The 22,206-nt window shown below is 38.4% G+C and overlaps 1 protein-coding gene across 3 annotated transcripts; it reads left to right on the top strand.

Moving 5' to 3' along the window:
* Positions 1-4,581: 4,581 nt before the first annotated feature.
* Positions 4,582-21,778, top strand: KATNBL1 (katanin regulatory subunit B1 like 1). Of its 3 annotated transcripts, none has more exons than XM_062576593.1 (11): positions 4,582-4,681; positions 5,043-5,117; positions 12,145-12,272; positions 13,858-13,898; positions 14,301-14,583; positions 15,993-16,111; positions 16,298-16,348; positions 16,447-16,536; positions 17,129-17,218; positions 17,617-17,710; positions 19,325-21,778. In XM_062576593.1, the coding sequence occupies exons 3-11, from the start codon at positions 12,159-12,161 to the stop codon at positions 19,355-19,357; spliced, it is 915 nt and encodes a 304-aa protein (XP_062432577.1). In that variant the 5' UTR covers positions 4,582-4,681; positions 5,043-5,117; positions 12,145-12,158; the 3' UTR covers positions 19,358-21,778. The 3 variants fall into 3 exon arrangements, with proteins under 3 accessions (XP_062432577.1, XP_062432578.1, XP_062432576.1); XM_062576594.1 differs by having other exon boundaries at positions 5,043-5,121; XM_062576592.1 differs by lacking the exon at positions 5,043-5,117 and having other exon boundaries at positions 19,325-21,777.
* Positions 21,779-22,206: the final 428 nt, after the last annotated feature.

Genomic DNA, 22,206 nt, shown 5'->3' with positions numbered 1-22,206 from the left:
ATCTCCTGGCAGCTCACACAGACACGGTACAGACTTTTTCTACGCACCCTACAGTGGGCTAGAGGCCTGACCATTAGGTTTCTAGTGGGATTTTTAGTACTCCTGTTCATTCAGTACTGGCTCCTTTTGCTGTGCGATCATTCTCACAGCATTTTGTGTGTATGTGTGTGTGTGATCTGGATCCCTGTTCACCAGGAGCCGGGCTGACTACTGATTGGTCTCATATGGGTCACTGACCAGACACCAGATGGTGGTAACATTCTGTTCCTACTAATCTGGCCCAGAGCTGGCAATTCGGAGGTGAAAAGCTTTATCCTATTACCAATTGCCTGAGCCATCCTGTCTCTAACCTACAGGCAAAAGATTAAGCAGTTAAGTCTTGCAGCTACTGCCACCCCCTCAAATATCTCATTTACTACACATCACAGAGATCTACTGGGTAGATCGAAGAGGAGATCCATAAGCATCAGAATACTTTATGGAATTTAAATTCTATCTAAGGAGGAGTAAGAGAAAAGTCAGGCTGATAAGAAAAAAAGTACTGCACTATGCAAACAGTTAGCAAGAAAACTTCACAAAAGATAAAATATCAGGAAATACTGAAAATACAAGTAGGCTGTTGGTGAAAAATACACCTTGGAAAGATGGGGAGACATTATAACAAGGAAATGCAAACACAAATAAAAGCAGAAAATATTAGGCTGCAGCTTACCTTTTCAGGTTTCACAAAACAACAAAGCATCAATGTTACATTACACACTTGTAACACTTAAGTCAGTGCAGAACAGAAGAAGAACTCGTTTTTTTGCTGAACTTATTCAGCCTATCCTTACAGTTTTCTTTGCCTCATTACAGGTGCTTTGCTTTGCTGCATATTCAAACTTTTATTGTTTATAAATTAGACTTTTGTGTTGCAGCCAAAATCAACACCAAGGTTCTTAAATAAACTGCAAGAGGAATTACTGTTACATTTGTGAAGGTAACACCAAGTATATATCATTTGGAATTTCAAGCTAATTGCAAAGACAACAATCCAAAGAATTGTCCATATCCAGACTCAACTCACTGAAATTCCTTATTCTGAAAATGCAAATGTGTTTCATACCATTTTTTTAACCAGGGGATAGAAATTTGGGCCATATGAAAGATAAAAGAAAAAAGGTTATTTGTTTTTGTATATAGATATATTTATATTTCTATACAATAGATCTGCATATATTTGGATCTACATTTTTTCACTTCTATGAAAAACATGATTCAGATTATATATCATGGTCTTATAAAATCCCATTACTTCATAATTATATTAATCTAGCTAGACTCTTTTCTCCTTCTGGAAGATTTGACTATTCAAACCTATCATATAGTTAATGAAGGACTCATTTAAAAGAGAAGTATGAAAGTAACTATACAACATCTGCCCTTGCACAAGAGGAAAGGGAAAGCTTAGCTCCTTGGTGGTATCTAGGACATCTTAGTGTTTATTTCCTCACTCTATGTCTTACACAGCTTCATGTACAATGTCTGTCTTGTGCTATACACAAATGGTTGGCCAGTTTTACTTAAAATAACCTGCGCAACTCATTTACAACTATGATGCTTATGAGTATTGAATATTTCCCATCCTTTGCATATAAAGTCTTCACATCACACTATTTATCCAATGATTTTTTTAGCTTAGTAATACTTACCATAATAGTAGTAAAAAGCATTATTCAAAGGCAGATTATACAAACTGGGGTCTCCAAGGGGGAAATTATTTCCTTGAAAATACATAATTAGACCTTATCTATATTAGAACTACACTTAAAATTGTTTCAGGTTTGATTTTTTTACAAAGAGTTGTTTAAAAAAGCACAAAAATTTCTTTCTTCAACGTCAACAGTAAGGTCAATATTGCTCAAGGAGTTTAAAACAAGCCATGCTAGAAAAGTACCATTCCTTAATGCAAACTTCAACTACATTAAAAGTACTTTACTTTTATAAGTACCTTACTTCTGTGGCATGCAAAAGCAACATCAGATCTTTCCTCTTTCACTCCAACTTACAAAAAATTAAAAAATACAAAAAGGAACATGCAACAGGTTTAAAAAGAAAAAATGAATTTTCATTACCTTGCAATTACTAGAAGAAATTCTGAATTTTTCTTTAATTCAGAGAACAAGACAGCAGTAGAAAGTAAGAATTGAAAGATAATGGGCCTGTGAACCTATTCAAAAACAGTATAAGGATTCTTACTTATGAGGACTGTTTTTTTTCAGGCACAGATAGCAACACACAATAGGTGAGAAAATGCAAATCAGAAGTGAAATAAAAGGGGACTATATAAAAGAAATCAAAATTATTAACAGAAATGATCACAAATGAGCTGAGCCCTAAACTGATTTACCTATTATTATTAGCTAGATGGTTTATGGTCATTGCTAAGTATCCAAGGAGCTGCTTGTATGCTTCTGAAAACAGAACTGGACCTTAGACAGAAATTGTATTACTATTACACAATTTTGCCCCTACATAGACCTGCAGAACAGCTTATTTTCATAAGGAGTACTTAATAACCAGCCCCAGCAGCAAAAATATTATTCTGTTAGGCAACCTTGACTGAACAAACCAGTTGCTCTGCCATTTAAAAGGTAAACATAAGCTCACGTGATATTCTTCAGCAGTTTTTAAAAAACGGTTGCTCCAGATAACTGATTATTCTATACAGAAAATGCATTGCTAAATTCTTGTTTAAGTGTCTTTTTTTGGGTTTTGATGAAGCACATACACCTTGCAATGACAATTTTCATTTTATCATGTTATTTTTCAGGACTTTTTCATTCTTCTGAATACCATACTTTATATTGTACTTTTTTAACGTTTCGCATTTTATATCATTTTATGCTTGTTTACAGTAACATGTGCATAACTGATCATTTCTTTTCATTAAAATGTACTCCAGGAAAAAAACAAGAAAATAAGCTTGTAGACAAGTACCCAATGTATTTGGTGTTTCTCCACAATAGCAATTTCATTAAGCTGAAGTCAGTGTACAGTTATTTAATTTCAGCACAAATTCCATCATGTTGCTTGTTGCACAGAGAAAACTGCATACATTATCTGCAGTGAAACTGAAGTAGATCCTAGAGACTTAAAACGTTAAGTGTGGTATACCCCCATAACCCTCCAGCTGTCAAAATTTGGCCAACATAGTACTTTGACATCTGTTTTGTAAGAGTAATATTACATTAATGAAGAAATACTGTTTTCAGTGGAAGCACAGGTTTAGGACCTGTTCAGGTTGCCATGGAAAGTTTCCTACAACAGGAGACTAAGGCATTTTGGTACGAATTGCCATAAATACATTATGGCAAAGACATGTGGCAAGGAACAAGAGTTTTTAAACCATCGAATAATATTGGCGCTATAAGAATAAAGGACCTAAATATATTTAGACTTAAAATTTGAACGGATTCCTAGGCACCAGGGCATGTGAGGCGGAAAGGAGAATGATGATGGTGAAAGAATCTAACAGCTTCTAAGATGAAGATTGATACGTTTATGAAACTTATCACATGAAAGAGTGCCCAAATTAATGATCTGGTGATACATTTGCAACTCATTTCTGAATGATGTGAAGTGTCTTCTTCGCGTAGCAGTCTTCTGTCATAAGCCGGTATCTTACAAGCCACCTCGTTTCAAAGCGTGTTGACAGGAAAAGCTGAAAAGCATGTCAGAAAAGATGGTAATGCTAGCCTGTGAAAAAGTCCAAACAGTCTTCTGAGTTGTTCAGACACTGAAAAAGAAACTTGGAGAAGCGTTAACGAGCAAGTTACAATTCAAACTGTCACATCAGATACTGCGATGAAGGAAGGACGCAGTTTGTCAAAGCCCAACCTCTCCCCGACCAAATGAAGTACATTAGGTACAAAAATTTTAGCCAACCCTAAACTTACGTGCCTGCATCAGGGATGTGAGGAGTCCCAATTTTGCAGGGATGCCTATACAGTTGCACGATAAAATCACACACTTCAGCCCCGAGTTTCTGTTCGAAAGGAGGAGAAATGAGGGGAGATGTGGAGCAAAGCTCACCCCTCCCTCCAGGCTAGCACCACGCAGCGCACGGCCCTCACGGCCACTGCCCCACAGGTGGGTTCTGAGATGCTGTATCGGGTCCCAGAGGCTCTTACCCGCTCTCGGGCCTCAGCACCGTTACAGCTGCTCGTACGCAGCCATAACGCGCAATCAGCACGGACCTCGCCGCCGCCGCCGCCGCCGCGCAGACACAGCGCGGAGCGGGGCCCGAGGGCTCCGCGCGGCCTCGAAATGTTTGCGGACAAGGGAACGCGAGCGCGGCTTCTGCAGCGCGGCACCCGCCGGGCGGCCGCGGCGGCCCGGGCGAGGCCCGCGCAGCCGGAGCGCTGCCCCCGCCGCGGGGGCTCTGCCGCAGCGGCGCGGCGCGGCCGCCAGGCCCGGGCGGCGGCGGCGGCGGCGGCTCTGCGCGGGCGGCGGGCGGCCGCCAGGGGGCGCCGCGTCCCGCCTGGCGCGGCGGGGCCGGGCGGGGCGCGGCGGGGCGGGGCTCCGCGCGGCCCAGCATGCAGCGCGGCGCCGTTTGAATGGCGCAGGCTGCGGGCGCTGGGCCGCGGCGGGAGCGTCTCCGCGGCTGCCGCTCGGCGCGGCGCGGGATCATGAGCAGCGGGTGAGCGAGCGAGCGAGCGAGCGGGCGGGCCGCGGCGGGGAGGCCGCGCTCCGCGCCGGCCGCGGGCCCCGGCTCCACCCGGGGCGCGGCCCCAGCGGCTCGGCGGGCGGGCGGGCGGGGAGGGCTGCTCGGCGAGGCCGCGCGCCGCGGCGGCCGCCGGCTCTGCGGGCTCCGGGCCGCGCCGCGCCGCGTGGCGCAGCGGTTGCGGCTGCCGGGGCGCGGCGCCCGGAGCGGGGGCCGGGGCCGGCGTGGGCCCCGCGGCGTGGGCCCCGGGGCGGCGGGCGCGCTGCGGAGCGCGGCGCGGCGGGCGCGGCGCCCTCCTCTTCCCTTTCCAGATGTGCTCGGGTGTTTAAATCTCCAGCGAGCGAGTCTTGGCAGTTCTGTCCCTTTCTAAGCGGATGACATCAGCGTGAGCTCAGCCCAGGCATGAGCCGAGGCAGGTAACGCAGGGAGCATAGGAGGGGCTTCGGCGCGGCGGAGAGGGAGGATAATAAGCTGGGTGTGAGGCCTGCTGACTGATTTTATTCCCTGGGTGTGACAGATGCCTTATTCCAGGGGAGAGGAGGAAGAGGAGATCTTCAGATGCTTGAAAAATCTTGCGTTAATTACTCTGTTAAAAGAGCTGTCTTTTTCCTGTTTCCTGGTTAAGTTTCTTTTTTTAGAGTTGTTTGCTTAGGTGTGGGGTTTTTTGGACTATTACACTGGGGTAGTTTGGTAGGCTGCTGAATGTAGATCCAGGATAAATTCCCACTGGTGAAATCTAGGGGAAAAAAGTACTTTCTGTTATTGTAAATTGCTGCATTTTGGGGCAAACTTAAATCAGTTTCTTTAAAATTGCTTTCTTCCTTCTTACCTTGGAACATGAATTTCCCTTTTCCCATTCCCTCATTTTTCATTCCTCCCATTTTCTAGCATTCAATAGGAAAGGAGGAAAAAAAACCAGCTGCTGTTGTTGTTCAGTAGAAATAAAGAGTAGTGGAGTGCAAGCTAGTGACTCTTTGGCCTTTCTGGTTGGAAAGAACAAATTGTTCTAGTCAAAAGCTGTTACTTTAATTTGTTATTAATCAGTGCACATTGTTTTGATGTCTATGGTGGTGTTCTGTTGAACTCAACTTAGCATTGGCTTGAATTCGTAAATTTTAACTAAATGTTACCTTAACAGTATTATTTCTAAGATAATATATTCTCAGATATACATGCGTGCATGCCTGCAAAAACATGTTTTGAGAATTCCTTTATCATCTTTCTCGTAGGATCATTTAAATAAGCACTACTTTTAAAATTTAAGAATTTTGAATGTTTGTGCAAGGCTGAGGAACTTAAGAATTAAGAAGGCTTTTTAAATACTATCAACAGGCCACATGAACGCATATCTTAGTCTTGTTGATTAAGAGTAACACAAAATCAGGTGACCTTGAGCTATAGGAAATATAATCACAGACCATGTGCTGCGCTAAGCTTGGAGGGGGCTTTCAATATGCCTTTTGGGGGTTGAAACTTTTAAGGTTGAGCAATGAATGAAAAACTGTTTATTGCAGTTAGTTTTAAGATTAAAGCTTTTTAAACTATTAGTATAGGGCTTCAGTATATTAGAACTTTATTTCCTATTAACAGCTCTTAAGATGATGATGTTAATGTTATTTCTGGGGTGTTAATATGCAAAAATCAACATATAAAAGCACCTTTTAAATAGTTAAACTTTTTTAATCAGAGTCTTCTAGTAATTCTTAAAATCATATTACTTTGGCTTGACATGATCTGAAAATGGTGCTTCTAGATGTGGAAAACTAGGTAGCTGGGCTTTTTTTGACTTAATGTTTTCTAGAGATTATTTTTGGCAAGACTTTACGTAAGATAGGTTTTTCAGACTCTTAGGCTAGCTGCAGTGGTAGACTTGATTTCATAATTTGATTCATCCCTCAATTCATCCCAAGTAAACTTAACTGAACTGCTTTTGGTCATTGTCAGAGGCTTGTTGTGGCTGCTCTTGCCAGTGGACCACATGCTTAAACTAATTATTCACTGAAATCGCGTTTGTCTTTAATGTGAGCTTAATCACATTTTTATAATTTTTGTTCATACTCATCGCTTCAAAGTTGAGCAAATCACCTGACAGGAATAGACAAAAATGTGAGCACTACTGAGGCAGTGTTGCAGGAAATACTCTGCAGTAACATATTCCTTAATATCTTGAACTTCCCACCTTTTCCTGCCCTCTCCCCCTTTTTTAAAGTCAGTGTGCAGCACCTAATGAATTGTCAGGGTATAAATTATTTTTTAAAAAAACCTGCAATGCTACTTCATACTCAAAGGATGAGGAAGCCATCTGAAACTAAGAGGCAGATTCTGTGACGTCTGTCAGTTAAAATGAAAGGAATCTGTGGTCAGTTTACTGAATCACTCCTACATCATAATGTAGACAAATTGCCATTTTGGTAGTGAATTTGGAGTAACCATTCTTAGAGATTTCTCATAAGCTTTTTCAATCTGAGAATCATTAGTGAAATTAGTTGTCCTTTGCCAGTTCTTTGGTGGACACCTATTTTAAATGCATTTAAAGCATGAACTGTGTATTCCTTGGGGACTAACAATCAGTTAACTTTTTCATCCAAGTCTAATAAAGATCAGTGTTGTCTTCACTGAGATCATGCACTTGATTCTTAATGGGGGGGAGCATTTACAAGAACATCTGTGCTAGCTAATACATACTGAAAGCTGTGTAAAAATCTGTTAAGGATTGGCAAAAGAAAGGAACAGGAGGAATGTCTGATTTTAAAGCTATTGCTGATGACTTAAATCTATTTTGCACTCACTTTGGTGTCATGTGAAACATTCAAGTCTGCTTTCTGTAAGATGTTAATGCTATGTTAATGCACATGTAGATTACATAACATCCAAAGAAATATTTGTCCATCTCTGTGGGCCATGCCCAAAATGTAGGATGATGGGAGGGAGTGGCTGAGTTTGTTAGTACTTGTCTTTGACAGTTATGCACTTGAAAGCCATTTAGGGTTGGCTTTCTTTGCCTGATTCTCGAATGACTTAAAAGGTGTATTGCATCTGGGAGAGATCAGAATTGGAATGCAGCAGTAGAACCATCGGAAGGACTTTGTCCATGTACTGTCTAGTCCCTGGGGACAGATAAGCTGACTTATCAGGAGATGAGGTTGCTGTTACTCCGGTCCTCAAAATTGAGAATAAAAGGGGGAGGAGGGAGGGCTGGCATTTATTATAAAGGAATAACCCATGTGAGGGCAAAATCGGTGGAATGCCAGCCCATCATCTTAATATACTTTTGCATCTCTCTTCAGATTTGCAGTCTGCTTTCTGTTCCAGTTTTAAAACAAAGTTTAAGCTTGTGCTGTGAATGGATAAGGCAGAGCTGAAGAGATTTATGTTGTATCCTTAGAGATTTTCTTTAAGAAATTATGTAAAGTCTAGGAGTTGCTGTTGGCTGTAATGGGATGACATTAGACTGTTCTGAACAGATACAGCTGTACTCATCACCAGGGAGTAGTCCAAAATTCAAGAGGTTAAGGTGCAAGTTTTGTCTGCTATAACATCTAATACAAGTTTAATAATTCTCTTGAGTATATTCCAAAATAGCAGAGGGTAGTAATGTCTAATCAGCTACCCTACAGAGTATCTAATAGCAGACATGAACTGAAAGTAGTGAAGAGCCCTGTAAAGAGCCTTTACCTTTCCTGCATAGGTTTCTTTTATTATTATTTTAATTGGTAGTCAATTAGCATTTTATCATGTATTACTAAACCTTTGGAAGCAGGCTTCCTGAGATGTGGACTGAGTTTATTATGGCAGTATTGTATTTGGACTTAATGTATTCTTCTGCTTGTGTTCTGCTCTGTTTCTGGGCTACCTGACTTGCGTTTCTGTATTTGCTCACTTTCACTGTATAGATGTGTAATCACTTTCACTGTATGTGTGTAATCTTTTTTTTTTTTTTAAATATGCAGTCTCCTGTGGAACCTGGATAAACGTTTAAATCCACAGCATTATGTGCTTAATTACTTCTTGGGTGAAGAGCCACCTCCTTTTCTTAGTTTTGAACCTGCCTTCTTTCTGGTGATTTCGCTTGCCTGTCTTACATTGGGCAAGATAGTGAACAATCTCTGTGTTAACTTCTCAAAGCCATTCATTTTGTAGGCGTTTATCTTATTGGTCTTTTTGCTATAAGCAGCCTTTTTTTTTACCGACTGAAGAGCTGAAAAGTCTTGGTCTGTTCAGTTGCCCCTAATATGGAAGGTATTCCACAGCTCTGGGGTTTGTTCTTCCCTCCTTGACTTTCATGGAGTTAGGGTTCTGGTTTTTATACACTATCATGACAGTGTCTTGTGTGTTTTCTAATTATTAAATCAGTTAGATTGCACGGTGTTCCATATGGATCAGTAAGGTAATCTGTCATTTGCCCAGATCTTGTTCTGGGTGGTAATTACAGCCCAGAGTCAGTGATTTTTACATGTGAAGTTAGAATTTCCTCACACATGCATGGATGGCTCTACATTCCTCTCTAATCATTACTTCTGCTTCTTGCTCATCAGTTTCATAGGGTCCTGCAGTTCTTTGGCCACCTGTCATCTTTATTGTCTTATAATTTTGTAGTGTCAACAATTTGTCATTTAACTACTCCTTGCTTTTGTGAGCTAATTTGTGAATATATTGAGCAGCATGAATTCCAACACAGATTTTCTGCTGTGTTTCTCTGATGGCCTCCCTCAGCTGTGAAAACAGTTTAGAGCATTTATTCTTGTTTCTTAGCTATTTCTTTATGCAAATCTTTTTCCTTTTATTCCTTGGTTGCTTAGTTTCCTGAAGAGATTTAAGTAAGGGACTTCTGGAAGTTTTTTGGAGTTTTGGGTAAACTCTGTCATTTAGCTCTCCTTTTTCCATTATGCTACTTCATACTCCCAAAAAATTCATTAACTTTGCAAGGCAGAATTTGCTTTTGCAACAGCCATGCAGACGATTTCCCAATATATTATTTGTGTCCAATAATTCTATTCTTGATTGCAACATTTATTAATTTGTACAATAGAGAGGTCAGGCTGGATTTTCACTAGGGCCATCTTTAAATATGGACACTGCATTTTCCATGCTTGATTTCCTTAGATGCTGCAGCAGCTCTAAGGAAGAGGTTATGCACCTTGGTGAACAACACAGCTGTTTCATTACTGAAACTTTTGGATTAATGCTGTCTAATTCTGGGGGCCTACTACAGACCATTTTACTTGGATGTTCCACTGCTGCTTCTAGAGTGGCTTTGAAATGCATTTTCAGGCATTCATAAAGCAGGTTCTACTATGGAAACCTTTTCTAGAATAGTGAGCACAGATGTAAAGAACTTACTTCATTTATCTTATGTCTTCATCAAGTGTTCCGTTATATGTGATCACCTACTGGCCATTTGGGTTTCTGTTCCTACTTTAAAGAAATAATCTTGTTGTCTTTTTATACTTGTATCTCAACTGGAAGTTTAGGAGATGGTGTTACCAAGATCTTGTATCTAATTTGCAAAAATATAGAGGAAAATATACTTTGACTTTTGGAAACAGATTCATTTTTTTTGAGGGGAAATTCTTTCCATTCAAGATAATCCCTCCTCTGGTGTTCAGCCATTTTTGAGTCCTTATCTTGGACTTTTTCAAGTAGAATATTAAACATTTGTACAAGACTAATTGAATTTACTTGGTAAGGCGTTTTTTTTCCTAGCCTTGTGATATTTTTCACTTCTACCCTGTTAAATAAAAAAGCATTGCGGTTTGATAGCACTGCCTTCTACACTGAGGATCGAGTTCTTGCATGGAAGACTGATACTGAGAATACTTTGAGATAGATATGAACTTAAACATTTAATAAGTAAGTAAACAGAAGTCACTGTTGTGTATGAAGTGTTGTATCGCTACTACAGGATTATTCAGGAGCAGGAGTTATGGAATTTTTAGCATCTGACAGATTTATTCTATTGGATTTAGCTCCGGTGACCCCAGTGATACCTGCTGTCCTTTGTCCTCCCTGCTCATCTGCTGGAGTTACTGCCTTTCTGTTACCAGCATTCTCAAACAGGGGATGCAAAGACCAAAAGAGTTGGAAAAATCTTCTTAACTTCCTTCATTCTTGAGGAACCTGAGCCTGGATTTGTTTGGGGTTTTGTATTGCACTTCCTCCTCCAAAAAATGGTCAGTTTTTGTTGTGCTTCAAATTAAAATATTAATGTACGGTCCCTCTGGAGTTCAAGTGGTGGTGTCACTCTGAGAAGCAGAGGAGTGGTTGTGTGGGTGTGTTTTTTGGGGGGGGTGTTTAGGATTTTTTTTTTTGGGGGGGGGGGGAGATTGGTGGTTTCATTTACACTTGAGAACAGAATTACTTTTTTTACTCTATTTATAAACCTGATGGCTAGAAGCCTTGGGATTGTGGAGAGCTCGGAGTGGTAACTGTGCTGTCACCATTCCATAACATGCAGGAAAGAATTAGGCCACCCAACAGGTGCCAGCAAAGTGTGCCTTCTTCTGTAGAGTCAAGTTTATGAACTGGTCTTAAGCCAACCTTGTAACCAGACAAGTATGGACAACCAACTGTGGATGTCTTGCCTTAAGAAATGTTGCCACTTTAAATGCTTGCTGCAGTCCATAGCCTGAGAACTTCATGTTTCCTTTTTAAAAAGGGCAAGGACTTCTGTCAATCTTCCTTTTCTGAGAGAGTTAAAATAAGATTCCTCAGTACTGATCCTGTTCTAAAAAAAGCTGAAGCTCTTGTAGAGTATATTCTTTAGCTTCCACAGTATCCTCCTGCAAGGAGTATTCCTTCTACTTTGTTCTATACCTGCCACCTGTTTGTTTTATTTGACTTTCAGTTACTGTGTTGAAAGAGCTATTTCCCATCTGGCTTTTTCAATGCTGATCTAATTAACATTTTAAATACTGAAATTCCTAATATGGGGCAGCAAATCTATTTGCTACATAGAGGAAAAGAAGTAGGACTATCGGTATTGAGTGGGAGTTAAGACGCTCACATTGCGACCAGAATTTTGCCGTGTAGGGAAAACTTCTTTCCTCATTTGGAAACAGTTGTGGGGGTCTTTTTAGGTGGCCGTTGAAACTGGTAGGGTGAGATGTGGAGGAATGAATCTTTTCATAATTTATTTGCCATGCTCTTTACTTGAGAGTTTGGCTGTATGGTACATGCACCAAGCTTTTCTGAAAAAGATCTCTGCCTCTTGGGTTATTTTATTGTGGAACACTAAGTGTAAATCTTCAAATGCTCATCAGTGTGTTACTAATGATAAGCCCTCCAGCTGACATTAGCTAAATGGCCATATCTTGGATTATTTAAATGACAGAACATTTGTGAATAGTTCCTCTATTCTAACTTTTTTTTCCAACTGTATTTGAATAAACTTAACTGGATGTTTTAGAAAATATAACTAAACTATCTTTCCTTGAACATAGGGATTTGAGAGATTATGGCATCTGAAGCCCACAATGTTAGAAAACAGAAAGTGTTGCATATTGAGGGTCATTCCATTGATCTACCCAGAAAAAGAATCTCTTCTTTCACTAAAAAGATCATGAAGGAGGTAAGATTTTGTTTTAAAAAAAATAAATCTCTGATTAAACTGAAGCAATGGCTTTAACAGAAGTTCATAGCTCTAAGCAGTCCAAAACAAGAAATACAGCATTCAGTGCAAAGAGTGTGCTTCAAATTTAGATGAGTATTAGAATTTTAGCTTATGCACAGCTTACACTGATATAATACATATTTTCCATTATATAATTACTGTATGTGCTTATTACATGCATCCTGTCTTCCACATGAGCAGTAGGTAGTGATGTGGTTTTACTTATGCCTACTTTTCTGCCATCTGGCCAAGAACTGGTTCAGAGCATCAGAAAAGCTTCTCTTGCCAAGAGAGCTGTGTGGCACAGCAAGTGAGGGGTGGGGTAGGTGGAATACATGTATTGAAATGGACCTGTCATCCTGTTGCCACACAGGCTGATCTATTGTATTGTCTGGTAACCCAGGTACTTTCACTGGGATCTTGCCAGCCAAAACCACTTTCTTTTAACTTAGTGGAGTCCTTCAGCCAGCAACATACAATGTTGGCAGATGGAGTATGGAGGAAGTACTAGGGGGAAGTACTAGGGAGATAAATTTAATGCAAGATCATTTCAGATAGTGGTGAAGATACCAAGGACCTTGATGTCTGTGTGTGTATTGAAACTACATATTAAAAACCACATGATTTTCTATGAGTCAGTCTTATAGAAAGATTCTGGCATCATCAATTTGTCAGACAGCTTAAATGTTATCCGTAGTATAAATTTCCAAACTGAAATGCTTGCAGTTTATTAACGTATTACCTACTTATATGAAAACATGCTTATTTCTTCAGTATCTCAGTGCTTTTTAAAAATGTTTGCTTACTAGGTCAAAAAAGACCAGAATTTCAATTTCTCATCATCATTACATGAAGCTGTAAAACATTGAAGATTATAAGACAATTACTTTTTATAAATCTTCAGATTGTTTGCTTAATTTTCAAAGGTTTTGCTAATATGTGCAACACAGCCTTAAGTGATGTTTGTGATTCCTCTTGATTATTTCTATTCTATGCAATGTAATTGGTATCAGAATAGTAATGTTTCATGTGGATGAATTCAGGATAATTAAGCTGCTGCAAGGGGGCATCAAGGGATGTTTTCAGTTGCGTTGGTGCAGGGGGGATTTTTTCCCTGTTTTTATCTTTTCCAGTAGTGGCCTCTGCTGTAGTAGTAGCAGTTAATTGTGTGAGACAATACTGAAATTTGATAAAAAAGCTATAATAATTTTTTCCATATTAGTTTTCAATTATCTAATAAATCAAGAATCTGTTTCTGATGTCAGTCTTACATCTTGCCAGAGATACCACAAGTCTGTAGATGATGATTCTTCAAGGACAACTGTGGCAGAGCTAGCTCCATCTATTTGTACCTGTGAAACACCTGTATGTTATGAGAAGTTTAATGCAGCTGGGCTTCAGTTGCAGAATTGGAGGAATTGGTGGGAGGGGATCTGTAGCAAGCATAGTCCATGAAAGAAGACTTTTTATGTTAAGAAACTATGAAATTGTTTGAGGCTTTCTAGTAATATAGCTCTTTTCTTTCCCTTTTCCTCTCTCCCAGGGTAAGAAATCTCCAAAAAAGTTGGCTTTATATGCAAACAGGTAGGAGAGCTTTGCTGTTTAGAGCCTGGGATTTAGGGGAAAGGGAGGGAGGAAGAAACAGCTAAAACTACTTAACAGCATACAAACCACACAAATAGATACGGAATTATCACTCTCTTCCATTTGGATCTTTTTTACTAATAATACTTTGTTCTTGTGTGCACTGTTGCAATAATGACTGTATTAATGAAAGCAAAAGAAGGGTATAGACTGTAGCTCGTTTCTGATACCTTCATGACATTTGTGTTACTTCGTTGTGGGAGAGAGGAAGGGGAGGTGTGGCAGCACTTGTTTTTAAATAATCTGCATGTTTAATACTGAACTCATATTTTTCCTTAATAACATAAAGTGCATATTTTTGTTTAGAATGACCTCTACTAAAATACTGCTTTATTTTTGCAGAATAACAGTTGGAAAAACAGTGGCCAGTACCCCTTCTCTCTTCAAAGTAGTATATTGTAAAAGAAGAGTTCACTGTTGTGCTCCAAAGCCTTGTTATAGAAAGAAGCAGTTCCCTAAAGTTGGGGGCTGTGACATGGCAAATAAAGAAAATGAACTGGCTTGTGCAGGGAATATGCCAGCAAAGCTACATAATGACAGTCGTTCACACTTGCTAAATTCTAGTGATTCTGGCTCATCCCAAACAGAAGGCCCGTCATCCAAATATAGTGGATTTTTTTCAGAGGTAAGCAAGAGTTTTATGTTAAACAGAAGGGTTTAAAAAAAAAAATAGATTGGGTTGTGCAGTTAGTTGTAGAAGCCTTTGAAGAGGTTTAATTTTTCTAACACAGGTTGACTCAGGACTGGTGATTTACAGTTCTTAGTTGTCAGTTTACTGTGGCTCATTGGCTTACAGTGGTTCTGCTTCTGTTCTTGTTCTTGTGTCAGCACAGAAATTCAGATCCAGCAGCCTAGTCTGGGTTAAAATTAAACCAGCACCAAAAAGGAAGATTGTTTTGACCTGATCAGGTTTCATGATTTGGTATGTGGTGCAGCTACATATGTGCTTGTAAAAGTGTTAGCATATGGGTGAGAATAAGCTGGTGGGGTAGGACAGGACTCTTCCCAATAGCAATATTGGCCAATAGTGTGTACTAAACTAAACGATTTTTATAAGACTGTACTTCTTGGTAAAATTATTTGATGAAGCTCAGTGAATGCTTCCTGTGCTTCTGCAACTGGCTAAAAGATCAGATATTTAAATGAGTCTCATGACAATCAGGGTTATCTGAAGCCCCTTAATGCTAAGGTTTTCCCTCCTCTCATCACAGATGCGCCTCACCTAACCAGTGAGGCCTGACAGTGTTTAAGGCAAGGGATGGCAAAGAGCATGAGCTCTGAGACTATTGCCATGCTGTCTCTTCATGATACAATACCTTATAGTGCTATGAGAGCTGCCATGAAAAGAGAATGCCAAGAGCCCCATGGGGTGGAGGTACAAATGTGTGGTGTCATTGCACTCCGTTGAATTTGATCGCTTCCAGGCAGGAGTAAAGGAATAGCTAGAATGAAGAGGTTGCAGAAAGGAGAAGGGTAAAAGAATGAGCTACAGGCAAGATTTTTGTTTTTTCCACCTGAGAAGCTAGGGATCAGTAACACAGATAACTCTATTAAGAGTTTGAGAGAGATGGGTAGTAATGTTCCTTTCAGTCCAAGATATGTTTTAAAATACCTAAACTTTAGTCCAAGGATAAGGTTTTCCAGAAATTATCCTGAATGTTGACAGAAAAGCTTAATATATGCAGTGCCTTGTGTCTGAATGGTTGAAGCTCTCAAAATTACTAAGCGTTCAAGTAAATGCCTATCAAAGTTGGTGAGAATTATAAGATGGCACTTGTGAATGCTCTGTTTAATTAGAGTTTGTTTTAGATTGCCTCTATTTAGGGTACCTACAGTCACCTTTTGGGTAAAGTAGTCTTAATCTATTTTTACCGCTTTCTAAGGGAAATATTTTAGTTAAATTCTAAACAACTCAGCATCTGTATAGAAAAATATATTTTTATATACTAAGTTATATTACAGCAGCTTACTATGCCATTGCTGGCTGTTTAACTTGCAGTAAACCTTTTTTGTATTCTCAAAAACACTATGCAGGTTTCTCAGGACCATGAAACTATGGCTCAAGTTCTTTTCAGTAGGAATCTGAGGCTGAATGTAGCTTTAACCTTTTGGAGAAGGAGAAGTATAAGCGAACTGGTAGCCTACTTAGTGAGGTAAACTGAGCATCTCTCTTATTTTCTTCTAAATTGGTGTAGCAATCCCAGATATGCTACAATATTGTAGGGGTTCCTTAACTTTTGTAACTTAACTGTAATTATCTGTTCTTTAAATGATAATGGAAGTGTATAGGTCAGCCTGTGCTCTGCTAGTAACACTTATGTCATCCTTAATATTCCTAGGATACAGGATCTGGGAGTAGTAGTAGACTGCCTTCCTGTACTTACAAACAGGTAAAAACAAAACTAAATGGAGGGATGTGGGAATCTAATATACCCACGCTGAAGTTCGGGCACTTCTGAAACTATTATTATTATTGTTATTTTTTAAGTTTACAGGAAGAAAAACCATATATTTCAGTTGGCTGCTGTGTAGATCTTCTGCCTTTAGTTAAGTCACTGCTTAAAAGCAAATATGAAGAGTAAGTATCACTTTCAGATGTTTTCAAAATAATACTTCTTCCTGGCTGTGCACTGCCCTTCAATTTAAAGGTGTTTAGTCTCCCCCTTGGCCTTTTTTTCCTGACTCTGGATTTCTTAGAGAACACCTTCCTGAAGGAGCTTTCCTGCAAACCTTCCATTTCTCCCTTCACAGGTGTTCAGTGATGCAAAATCTAAATTTCTTCTGCAAGGTTAGGGAGCAGGGAACTAGCTTTGCCCTTATGCAGATGTATTCATACTAAATAAAATAGGAAAAACATGACCAAGGTCTTTACGTGCTTTGCAATGTAAAATCAAGACAAATTTTCTTGGGCAAAATATCTGAAGAATTCCTACTTTTTTAAACAAAAGCATAAGTTTACTACTTTGAAATTAAAAACATATGCAAGGACCTAAACTTGGATTCTTGATTTTTCTAAATCTTCCAGATTAGAAAATAGATTGCTTTCTAAGTTACTTGCTAGTTCTAACAATTTAGCTGACCTATGGATCCATTAAAAAAAAAAACTCTATTTGGCAGATGTTTTATCAAAGGGAGGAGAAACATGTAATATGTAAAATATATTGTTACAGATATGTGATAGTTGGTTTAAACTGGCTCCAAGCTGTCATTAAAAGATGGTGGTCAGAACTATCTGCACATACAGAAAAGGCGGAGGATGGGTGAGTATAGTATTGGCATATATTAGAATGTTTCTGTAGTTTATTCAGTCTCAGTCTGTATGAATGTGGATCATCTGCATGTCTCATCTGCAAAAATTGATGCTTATAATTTGAAAGTAAATGTTTAACAAGATTTCCAGTTATCAAGAAGCAGTGGTGCTTGTGTGTGTGTTCTTGGGAGGTTTTTTGTTTTAATATGAAGTTTCAACAAATGCGGAACAGAGGGTCAAATTAGGGACAAGTTATAGGTGATACAAATTCTGTAGAAGTTAGGTCTAAATTTCTCTGATCTTTGTTGCAAGACTAAAGGCTGTATGCAGTACTAAACATTTGTGTTTGATAGTCTACTAAAACATAATGCACTTCTTTTGAAATTTGTTATATTCATTCTCTTTCAGAAATATTCCTGTTTTAAAACAACAATTAAGTGGATTATGGGAACAGGAGAATCATCTTACTCTGGTTCCAGGATATACTGGTAATATAGCTAAGGTAATCCAGTTCCAGTTGTTGTACTCAATAATCAACATAGCTGTATCATTTCTAATATTCTTCTAATTTGATGTAATTTATTTCCTACTATTGAATGATAGATGCAACTTCTAGAATGTTTTCACTAATGCTTAAGTAACTTTACAGAATCTGGGGTCAATGCTTCATGATAACAGTGATGTTTTCCAGAGAAAATCTCCTGAATAAAATAGCTAGTAATAGTAATGCTTAGTAAATGATGAGTTTATGGAGAGCAGAAGGGCACCTCTGTTTGAGGTGACTATTTTGCTTGCCTTTCTCTGTTTACATGCTATGGTATCAAGCAATAGGCTGGTGGTTTTTTGTAAAGGCATGATTTGCTGCTCACAGTACTTACCTCTAGAAAAAAGAGCTTTCTGAGGTTGGACTCCAAAGTGTTACACTGAGTGAAAAACCTCTTCCCTGGAGGGATCTGTTGAAGATAGGCAGTGAGAAAGGAGATGAAGGCGACGAAAGCGGACATTTGGGTTGTTAATGCAGGATTAGAGTGAATGGGGCAGAAGGAGACACTGTTAGACTGGAAGACTAACACTTCTTTTACCTACCTAAGAGCCTCTCATAGTAGCTTGGATTTTGGAGCATCAATAATGGAGATTACCTCAGTTTTTATGTTAGAAATTGCACAATGATACTGATGTGGATCAAGGGGGCTTTTATCATAGACTTACCACAGATGTCCATTTTTGAGTGTTAGATTTGATCCTGTATCTTGATTTCTCTAAGATAACATGGGAGATATCAGTGCAATAAAACGCAGTGCTGCCCTAATCCACAGAAAGCACCAAGCAAAGAACCTAGAGATACCACATTCTTTTATTACCACCACAGGAGCTTTGTGGGATCTTAACTGTACAGCACAGTGCCAAATTTTATAGTTGTAGCAACTAAAAATACTTGTTTCTCTTCCATTTGGGACTGTTGTGCATCTGTGATTTGAACTTTGGCCTCCTTACAAGGATACTTAAAAACTCCTCGCAGAGTTTCAGGCAACAAGGATGCAGAACTGAGTTCTAACTCACAAATGGTAGAACAGTGGAGTCTGCAGTATGGACTGCTCAGGTCTTCTGGTAGGTCAACATAGAGAACAACTGACTGGCTATAACTAGGATTCAAGTTCCCTTTCTAGTCTTTTTCCTACTTTTTAAGAAATGCCAGGACAGACAGTGACCAAAGCTACCTAACCAGATTAGGAGCAGAAGGCTTGAGGAGTAGTGCTCGGATGTTTGCTGGGGGAGGGGGGATATCACTATCAATAAATATGCTTCAAAAATGTCATTGCATGATAATACTCTTTCTTCTGCCATTGGAATGTATATAAGGAGCAGAAGAACAAACTAAAACTTATGGTTGAGAAAATTAATCCCAGTATGCTTGCAGGTTTTTGAGCGTAAAAAGTGCTATTGAAAATATTAAATTAAAAATTAAAATAATCTTGAACTAGTGGATAGCCTATACTGACATTTGACCTGAACGTTATTCTTGTATTAAGATTTAAATTGATTACCCTGACTCAAGCGTACAATTCATGTTGCAGCCGTAAGTATTGATAAACACTTTCTCCTTTCTTTCTTTTAGGATGTAAATGCTTATTTATTACAACTACACTGACGTGACAGAAATGTGTGCTTATGTGGTGAAATAATTCCCTAAAATATCCCTGAAATATGTACTATTTCTGAAAGCCTTTTGAGAAATGTTGGCAGAAGAGAACTGAACTGTCAAGGTGTTTAATGAAACCACTAACAAAATCCTAACAATCTACTTCACATTGAAGTGGAAAAGTGTCTAGTAGGAGCAGCTTTTACTTCAGTGAGGTGAAAGTGCACTATGAAAACTGTATGCTTTTGCTGCATTTGGGATTTGTTCAGTTACTAGGTAAAGTCATTTAAATGCTACTGTCTTTTACTGCAACATTGTGTAAAAGAAGACTGATTGTGCTGTTGTGAAGACAAGATGGCAGAAGCAGTTATAAGGAATCAGCAAGACCAATCAGCATTAAAAGCTTTTAAATCTTTCTTTCACAAGAGAACTCAAAGATGCACAACTATTTTTCAGTTATTGTTTAAAAAAGTTGGAAATATTCAATTACTGTTGTTTTAATCAAATTATTAAAGACATTTTGTTTGCACTATTGAGAAACTATACAGCAAAGATGCCTTAATTACTAGTGTTTCAGAAAGCCAATGTATTAAGATGCAAGTAGCTATACTGTTCACAGATTAAGAAGTGATGAAAAACTGCTACAAAATCAGGGTTTCATTTTGTATAGAATTGTTTATGAAATGTTGCACATTACAAAATCACATATGAGAACTAGTATAAAAAAAACTCAAGCTTCAATAAGCAGTTATTGCAAATGTCATCAGAATGGTGGATTTGTCTGACATGTTTTTTTATATTGTATGTGGATTTCTAACACAGTAATCTTCAGTTCTGTATCATTTAAACTACATGCAAATAAGTAAATACATTAAATGTATCCACTGTTCTTTCTCTTTAAGTTCATAAAAACAATTGGTAGAACAATCCCCTCCCTACTACTTTTTATCATAGCTATTTATATCTGTTTATGAAATGTTTACAGCCAGATGAGGCCATGTTGTTCAATCTCACCCTTTATATACTACCTCCTTTAAGAAACTGACAAACAGCTTTTGCAGAATAGTCAAGTTTTGTCCTGATTAGTGGTGGCAAATTCACAGTACCTTAAATCTAAATGGAACATGATGAAAGCATTGAAGACATAGCTATAAACTTTTTTTTATTATCATATGCTATTTTAATTTAAAAGCTGTAGCTTAACTGTGAGGGAGTTTGGAGTTTATCAGTTTGCTATTGCCTTTTCTATTTTGTGATTAGAAAATGCTTTTCCAATTAAAATCTTATGAAGTGCCAGCTGCTCACTCAAAACATAAATATATGTGCACAGCATGTATCATCAAATAACCTACTTCCTAAAAAAAATAAGTACTTAAAAGGGTTATTTTCATGCCTAGTGTTGAGCATATACACTTTCTTGCAGTGCTAGACAGGTGAAAGGTCTCTAGGAGCCTCAAGCAGTTTTTGCTTAAAACAGATGAAATTAATGAATTTTAAAATCATGTAGTGGTCAGCAGCTTTAGGCCTCCTGTTGTTTCAATTTGAATTTATTTTACATATCATTATTAATGACTTCTGAAGGCTAACGAGAAATCTGTCATCAGAACTTGGTGCTTTTGGTTATGTGAATATTTCTTAAACCACCAAAGGTTTTGCACTTCCCAGGGCAGTCAGCTAAAGGAAAAAGCATTTGAGACATCCCAAATCTGACAATTTTGTGGGACGATCTTTTAAGATATAAGGACAGCCAAATTCTCTTATCTCTGGAAGTGTGTTATATGCCAGTAAAGGTATTTCACACTGTAAAGAGTTTGAGATGGAACTTCTTGTGTTACAAGATGTTGTTAAGTGAAAATTTAAAGGAACTATGGTATAAAGATGTTCTTACATTATTCTACTATTCTGTGGTGCATTTAAATATAAAAAATAAAAAGGCTGGCTTCACAATTTGGCTAGCAATTGCTGGAGCTGTTGATTACCCTCAAGGAAAATACTGTAAAGGTCATGGAAACTTGTAGATCTTGATTTTTCTTGGTTTGTATAGACAAAATGAAGAAATTCATGGCCATATATTTGGATAATATAAGAAGTAATCATTGTAATTGATTTTTTCCTTTTTTTTTTAAAAAAAAAAAAGAATATCTAGTATTCCAGAAGCCAGTTTGGCTATAGAAAAACTAATAGGCTTATAATGGATTCTGCATGTGGCCATGGATTTATCTCCAAATTAGAACTAAGGATGGCACTTTTGTACTAGCAGCAAGGTAAGGTTGACTTGAGGATCTCTATTGATAAATACCTAATAAAATTATGCATTATTTTTACTGCCAAAAGTTGTATTTCAACAGCATCAATAAGAATATATTATGGAAAACATTGTCATTAGTGTCTGTGCCTTATTTTAAAGTAATTTTTACTATTTTAAGGCAGCTATTAGTCTAAGTACAATATTCTGACACTCATAGGAACAGAATTCTGAACACAACATTATCAAGTGTTTTTTTTAATCATGATTTTTCAAGAACTTCTTAAAAGCTATTCAGGTTGAATTTAAGGTTCAGCTCATGTACTGTTTCTCATAAATGGCTAGGAATCAATTTTGCTTTAGTAGAATGTATGTTGTCTGCTCAAAGGTGATATGAGTAAGAAGAAAATCTTAAGCTATGTAAGTCTGAATTCCATGGATTTGTCTCACAATCTAAATCATTTTTACATTCATCAACAGTTTGTATCTAAATGCTAATCTTTGTCTGCAGTGATCATTTCTGAAAAATGCTGCCCCTAGTAAGTACCAAAATATTGGAGCAGAATTGACTACTTGTTTCCAGCGGAGCAGGACATTGTGATTCCCTTCAAAG

Source organism: Rhea pennata, chromosome 5 (assembly GCF_028389875.1).
Source record: "Rhea pennata isolate bPtePen1 chromosome 5, bPtePen1.pri, whole genome shotgun sequence".
Lineage (NCBI taxonomy): Eukaryota > Metazoa > Chordata > Aves > Rheiformes > Rheidae > Rhea > Rhea pennata.
This window is presented reverse-complemented; position numbering and strand designations above follow the sequence as displayed.